The 7,966-nt window shown below is 35.7% G+C and overlaps 1 protein-coding gene across 1 annotated transcript; it reads right to left on the reverse strand.

Moving 5' to 3' along the window:
* Positions 1–6,939: 6,939 nt before the first annotated feature.
* Positions 6,940–7,646, reverse strand: LOC126603019 (uncharacterized). The gene is made up of 2 exons (XM_050269793.1): positions 7,538–7,646; positions 6,940–7,412 (listed from the first exon to the last, which is right to left on the reverse strand). The coding sequence occupies exons 1-2, from the start codon at positions 7,644–7,646 to the stop codon at positions 6,940–6,942; spliced, it is 582 nt and encodes a 193-aa protein (XP_050125750.1).
* Between the last annotated feature and the right edge of the window lie 320 nt (positions 7,647–7,966).

Consider the following 7,966-nt stretch of genomic DNA (forward strand, 5'->3'; position numbering starts at 1 on the left):
CTACAACGTATATATAATTTAAATTTTAGGATAGGCCTAGGTCTTGCCTGGCCTCCATGTGGCTCCACCCCTAGTCACAAGGCCATCTTCTACTGCTTGTCAATCTGTGATCTCACAACTCAGTTCTCTGTTTCCTATCAAGGACATAGGACATGCTCATTATTTTCTTGGTCTTAAAGTCAAAAGATCAGCTGTTGGTCTTTGTTTCTCAAATAAAATATATTCATGATCTTTTTCAGAAAGCAAAGATGGATGGTGCAATACCATGCTCCACACCTTTGAGCACTTCTAAACTGGATCATACATCACCTCTTCTGGATAATCCAATTGAATGTAGGTCTTTAGTTGGGGGTTTATAGTATATTACATGGACTCGGCCAAATCCTTCCTTTGATGTTAGCCTTGTATGCCAGTTTATGCACAGTCTACAGCTCTCTCACTTGCAAGCAGTGAAAAGAATTTTGAGATATTTGAAAGGTTCCTTGGATATTGGCTTATGGTTTTCTAAAAGTTCAAATCCTCTCAGCAGTACTACCTTCTCAAATGCTGATTGGGCAACCTGTTCGCTTGACAAACTATCTACCAATGGTTTTTGCATATTTCTTGGACAATCCATTATTAGTTAGAGTGCTAAAAAGCAACTCCCAATGGCAAGATCTTCCACATAAGCTAAGTATCGGCCTCTGGCCACTTCTGCTATTGAAATAACTTGGATCTGCAAGTTTCTGGTTAACATTGGTTTGGTTTTTCCCTATGCTTCCAAGTTATGGTGTGATAACATTTCAGCTATCTCATTAGCTAAGAATCCCGTCTTCCATGCCCACACCAAACATGTCAAAATTGACTATCACTAACATAAGGGAAAAAGTCCTCTCCAAAGCTATCTCCATACATTTTATATGTTCTCAAGATCAAATAGCTGAAATTTGCACAAAGTCACTACCAAAACCAAGATTTCTTCTTCTCAGGCACAAACTGTCACTTTGAGTTCCTTAGTTCAGTTTGAGGAGGGCTAATAAGAATCATTTAGTAGAAAACGATAAAACTTAGTTTGTTAAATTGTTGAGATATTTTATCTTTTCTGTTTTGGTAGTTATAGTTTGTTAGAGTGTGGAGTCTACACATGTACAGAGGTCAAGGCTTGTAGATATATTCTTGTAAACTTATTGATGAGTTGATTCCATATTATATATTTTACCCTATTCTTAGTGTAACTTGGTAATTATTTTGGTAGAATTTTGATGCTTTGCTTTATATTTTCAACATAGGACATTCGAATTCTTCCGGAGCAAAACGCAACCAAACGGACGAATTTTGGAGTAATTCAAATTGAAGGACATTCGTGTGTTCCTTAGCTTGTTCGTGTCAAAGTTTCAGCAATTTCTACCAAGCAATTATTTTCTGGTGATTTGTTAAAAGAGCAGTGCGCGTTGTTGGAAAGTGACGTTTTAGTGCTTAATTGCGATTTTGGAGCCCAAGATGATCTCTGATGGGTTCGTGGCCTTCTGGAGAAGTATTGAAAATAATTCAAGCTTTAGATTCAGTTATCTTGGGTCAGTTTTGGAGCTGATATAGGTCCAAAACGTGGCTATGCAGAAATTTAGGCGAATTTACCAAGTCAATTTAGGATTATGTTTCCTAATTTATTTTAATTTATTTGGTTTCCTAGTTTTATTCTAAGGCCTTTTACTAGGAGAATTTAATTAGAGTAGTATAAATAAGCCTTTTTGGCCGGCCCTAGTTTCTTGTTCTTTATGCAATTTTTGGAAAGAGGATTTTGGCCAAAGCTTAGAGATTTCAAGACTACAACTTTCAAGGTGTTTTCATTCCTTTTCTATTTCAGTAAAGACTTTGTGATTTTTATTATGAATATGCGTAACTAATCCTCTTTGCTAGGGCAAGGTTATGAGCCGTAGCATGAATATCTAGTTTTATTTAATTGCTTGTGATATATTATATATGCATACTTTGAATTGTTAATCACTGTGTTTAAACTGTCTTTGTGTCTTTGTGTCTTAATGATTAGCGACCATTAAGATGTTTAGATAAGTAATCGAATGCAATTTCTGTGGAATGTCACCCTGAAGTTGGGGAATGCTTCTTGTGGTTAATAATTGTAATTTCACCTAGGATGAATGCCACGTCTTAGGGGTTACATGGTTTTTCAAGGGGTTTTCACAAAGCGTAATGAGTCATGCATGTTTATATTTGATCTGAATGCCACAGACGGATTGCATTTTTGATATACTTTCTAACTTGAATGCCACAAGTAGGATATACTTTAGGAAACCTAACCTTCAAAGTTGCATTTGTAATTCATAAGTAATTGGTAAAACTACATAGGATTGTTAAAGTGATGGCGGAACCCTAGTACTTTCTCACTTTGAATTCTAAAAATTGTTTCCTTTTTCCTTCTTTAAAATTGTAGATTGTCGTTAATCTTTATAATTAAATTCTTTTTTCTTAATTTAGGTCATTAAATCGCTTTTTTTCAAAACTTTGTTCTAAGTAATTAGTTGAGAATCTGCTTTGCGTTAATCTATTTAAATTAATCCATGTGGAGAACGAGCTTACTTGAGTCAACTATACTACGATAATTTTGCTTCTCTTGCAAGTATTTTAAACCCTTTTTTTGCGCAGGTGGTAAAAATCTTATCAATTATCATTTGAGTTAATGAGAATTACAATTCATTTAAAGATTACATAAACGAAACTACTATATTTTTCAAATTTTAACATCAAACTCAAAACAGAAACTGAAAAACTAAAACCCTACCCAATGACCATTTTCAGTCTTCCTCGTTCACAAAATGACCAATAATTTCGTTTATTTGTTGACATTTTGCATCGATATTTAAGGTTGTGGTTAAATTATACAAGGAAATTTTTTATAGAAGAGTTGACATTGTACAAGAGAATCAAATTTCTACACCAATACATTATAATGTACTTCAAAATATAGATATTTAAGTATACTAACTCATTATAAATATATTTTAGTACAAACAGTTAGGTACACACTAACTCATTATAATATAGTCTGGTATTGACATTTTAGGGCAGATATTTAGGTACACTAATACATTATAATGTATTTCGGTATAGACCTTTAGGTACTCAGACTCACTGTAATATATTACGGTACCAATATTTCAGCACAAAAATTTAGGTAAACTAATTCCTTTTTTAAGTACGCTAATTCATTATAGTATATTTTAGTGGCTTGTTTTATTAACACTCCAATTATCATTGAATACACCCGCATACTTAATACACCGTATATTTGTTTTTTTAATACAAAATTATCTTAATAGACCGCACATATTTTCCCATAATACCTTCACACCCCACATTTTCAACATACATTGTACAATTTTACATACACACGACGTTTCACATCTTAGGTGCAAATACATATTTTATATTTTACTTTTGTGTAATTAGAAAACAATAAAATCAGGTTGAAGAAGAATGTGGGTTGTTTGTAGAAAATTGGATAGAATGCCTCCAGGAATCATTGATAGAAAATTGAGACACTCTGAATGAGTTTTTCTTCTTATTTTTTCGGAGTTATACAACGTGCACAACTTAACTGGTGATTATATTCTTAGCAGCAAAGAGGTGTTCAATTTTGACAGTCTTCTTATGATTGTATTCTTAGCAGCAAAGGTGTCCAATTTTGACAGTCTGCTTGTGATTATATTCTTAGCAGCAGAGGTGTTCAGGTTTTCGTTGCTTGAATCTAGAACAAGAGACTTGGAAATTTGTATATTGGTGGCAGTTGAATGACTGAATTCGGCATGTAGCTCAATCACCAAGTATATTTCAACTTCTTCAGCTTGACATGTGGTTCAGAGGGCTACATAATGTATACAAATAAAACCAGTTTCAGTCTGGTAATGAAAGCTTTAGTATGGCTGCAAACTTGGTATTCTTTGCTCATCTAAAGATTCAAGCAGGAGGTGGATGTATTAGTGTTTGATTTTCTGAGTAGATTCAATGAAACAATAAGAGCACACACACTGAGACAGAGCTTTTCTAAGATTTCAATGTATTCAGTTTGCTCTCTAAGCAAGGAGCTCAAAAAGCATGTTTTACCGTTGGAGGAGTGAGAAAGAACTTCACTCTCTCACAACATTACAAAAGCATCACAACCATTCATTTCTAAGCCATCATGTAAGATGCTTACACTTGTCATGATATATGACTCATTACAATCTAATCTAGATACTATATGGAATATGATCCAATGGCTTACATTAAAACCTGCACAATGCTTATAATAAACCTAACACAGCAAATACATTTATACACCAATACTCCCTTCTAAATGTTTTGCTGATTTTACTCCAAGTGCATCTCTCAAGTACTCAAACCGATCTTTAGGAAGAACCTTTGTAAACATGTCTGCCAATTGCTCATCTATTCTGCAGTAGTGTAATTCAATGGTGCCATCTTGAATAGCATCCCTTATGAAGTGATATTTCCTGTTGATATGCCTTGTTTTTTGGTGGAACACTGGATTCTTGGACATGGCTATGGCAGAGGTGTTATCACAAGGCAAAGATGTAGCCTCTACTTGTTCTTCTCCAAAATCAGACAACACAAATCTCAGCCACATTGCTTGTGTTGTGGCTACTGCAGCAGATACATATTCAGCTTCTGCAGTAGATAGTGCCACACTACATTGTTTAACAGAAGCCCAAGAGAATACCCTAAACCAAAGCTGAATGCATAGCCCGAGGTACTTTTCATATCATCTAAGCTTCCTGCCAAGTTACTATCACAATAGCTTATCAACACAGGAGCTTTACCTTTCACATACTCAATTCCAAAATCCAGTGTTCCTTGTACATATCTCAATACCCTTTTAGCTGTTCCCATATGCTTCATGGTAGGTTTATGCATAAATCTTGCCAACAAGCATGATGCATACATCAAATCTGGTCTAGTAGCTGTTAGATATAACAAACTACCAACCATTTTCCTGTATAAACCTTCATCAGCTTCCTCAATTCCATCGACTTTGGATAATCTGTCAGTAATAGCAAGTGGAGTTTTCACAGCTTTACAATCCTTCAAACCAAATTTTTCCAGTAAAGACTTGGCATACTTCTTCTGATGAATGAATATGCCATTATCTGTTTGAATGATGCCTAAACCAAGAAAATGATGCAACAATCCCAAGTCTCACATTTCATACTGTTTCATCATATCACTTTTGAATTGTTGAACCATCTTATTAGAACTCCTTGTGTAGATAATGTCATATACATACAGAGATACAATAAGCACACCTGCATCACTGAATTTAGTATACAAAGTAGCTTCACTTTGACTTCTCTTGAAACCAGACTGATTGAAATATGTATCTATCTCATCATACCAAGCTCTGGGAGCTTGTTTCATACCATATAAGGCATTTTTCAGTCTGTAGACCTTGTCTTCTTTCCCTTTGACTTCAAATCCCTGTGGTTGATCAACATATACTTCCTCATGTAGTGTACCATTTAGGAATGCCGATTTAACATCCAACTGGAACAATTTCCATTCCATTTGGGTTGCCAGTGCAATCAAGGTTCTAATGGTATCGAGCCTTGCCACTGGTGCAAAGGTCTCATTAAAGTCAACCCCAGGCTTCTGAGAATAGCCCTTTGCCACTAATCTTGCCTTATTTTTCTGCACTGATCCATCCAAATTAAGCTTTGTCTTATAGACCCATTTGACACCAATTACTGGTTTATCAAACGGCCTATTAACTAACTCCCATGTATCATTCTTTTCTATCATTTCAATTTCTGTAGACATAGCTTTTCTCCAAGCTTCATCACCTGATGCTTCTTCAAAACACTCAGGTTCTATCACACAGAAATTACACATTTCATATATATCTTTCACGTTTCTGAATCTGAGAGGTGTGTGATCAAACTCTTGTGGGTCAGTAAGACTCACTTGTTCCTCTTGACTTGAATGAGAAACAACAGTTTGATCTTGTTGCTCCAGTAAAGATTCTGTACACCCTTCATCTACTTCACTTTCAACATTACTCCTTTCATCACAATGTACTTCATTAGAGACTGAAATGGACAGATTCTTCTCAGCATGAGTTTTCCAACTCCAGCAAGAGTTCTCATCAAAGATTACATCTCTTGAGATAATAATCTTCTTGGTTTCAGGATTGAATAATATGTAACCTTTCTCACAAGATCCATAACCAAGAAAAATGCATTTGACACTTGTTGCATCCAGTTTCTGCCTCATTTATGATGGAACTTGTGCATAGCATAGAGATCCAAACACTCTTAAATGTTTCACTCCAGGCTTCCTTCCACTGTAAGCTTCAAAATGAGTCTTCTTGTTCAGAGCTTTGGTGGGACATCTATTTAGAATATAGACAGCAGTGTTAACTGTTTCAGCCCAAAATTCAAATGGAATACCTTTCTTCAGTATCATACACTTAGCCATGTCTACAATGGTTCTATTCCTCCTATCTGCAACACCATTATGCTGAGGGGAATAGGCCACTGTAAGCTGTCTCTCCAAACCAAAATCTTCACAAAACTGAGAAAATTCAAGTGAAGTATACTCTCATCCCCTGTCACTTCTTAATTTTTTCAGTTTATATCCACTTTGAAGTTCAACAGTTGCTTTAAATTTCTTGAACACACTGAATGTCTCAGATTTACTCCTCAAAAAATAAACCTATCCCATTCTGGTACAGTCATCTGTGAAAGTGATGAAATACTTGTTTCCAGCCTTGGTAGGTGTTTGCATTGGTCCACATATGTCAGTGTGGATCAATTCCAATGGTAAGACATCTCTCCATTTAGTTTCCTTGGGAAAAGCTTCTCTGGAATGCTTGCCAAGTGCACAGCCTTCACACACTTTGGTGTTCCCTTCCATCTCAGGCAGACTGGTTACCATTCCATGCTCTTGAAGCTACATTAGAGCATTCATGTTCAAGTGTCCTAATCTTCTATGCCATATTTCAACAGATTGACCAACACTAGCCCTCATGGCAAAGTGAATTCCTGGTTGTAATTTCAAAGGAAAGCTTCTATTTCCTTTCATTAGAACTTTAACAACTAGATTTGAGCATGTAGTATCATCATAAATTCTGACTTCAATTCCCCCAAAGACAAGATAATATCCATGCTTCATCATCTGTCCCACACTTAACAAATTCTCCTTCAAACCAGGTACAAACATAATCTCTCTTATATATCTTTTGCCTTGCTTAGTTTCAGCCATTAAGTCACCCTTTCCAACCACATCAACTAATTGTCCTGTGCCCATTTCTACTTTGGCAGTTACTCTCTTATCTATATTCACCAATAGATCTTCTCTTCCTGTCATGTGGTTACTACAACCACTGTCAATATACCATGTGTCTTCATGCTTCTTCACAGCAGCTGTCATACACGTATAAAACATAGTTAGATTATTATCCACTTGTCCAACATAATTTGCTTGTTGAACTACTTTCTTAGATTTGCAATCTTTGGCAAAATGCCCTAGCTTATCACAATTATGGCACCTTGGTTTTCCTTTGAACCAACATTCTCCAAAGTGGAGTTTGTCACAATATTTGCAGGAATTCTTAGCTCCATCAGAAGATGTAACAAATTTCCCTTGCTGATGCACATGTTTGTTATCCCACTTTTTACCCTTAGACTTCCAATTCTTTGTGGGTTTGAAGTTTTGATTGGCATTATAGTTGGTCTTCCTGGAATCTATGCTTAAACTAGCAAATGCCTTTTCATTTCTATCTTCAGAGTGTCTCTCATCCGTTGTTCATACCCCTTTAGAGTAGCAACAACATCTTGCACATCAACAGTCTCCAGATCCCTAGTGTTTTCTATCACAGCAACAATACTATCATAGGACCTAGGCAAACTTATCAATAGCTTTTGCACAATTCTTTGATTCCCTATATCTTCACCATAACTTTTCATTTGTGACATAA

Source organism: Malus sylvestris, chromosome 15, assembly GCF_916048215.2.
Source record: "Malus sylvestris chromosome 15, drMalSylv7.2, whole genome shotgun sequence".
NCBI classification, from domain to species: domain Eukaryota; kingdom Viridiplantae; phylum Streptophyta; class Magnoliopsida; order Rosales; family Rosaceae; genus Malus; species Malus sylvestris.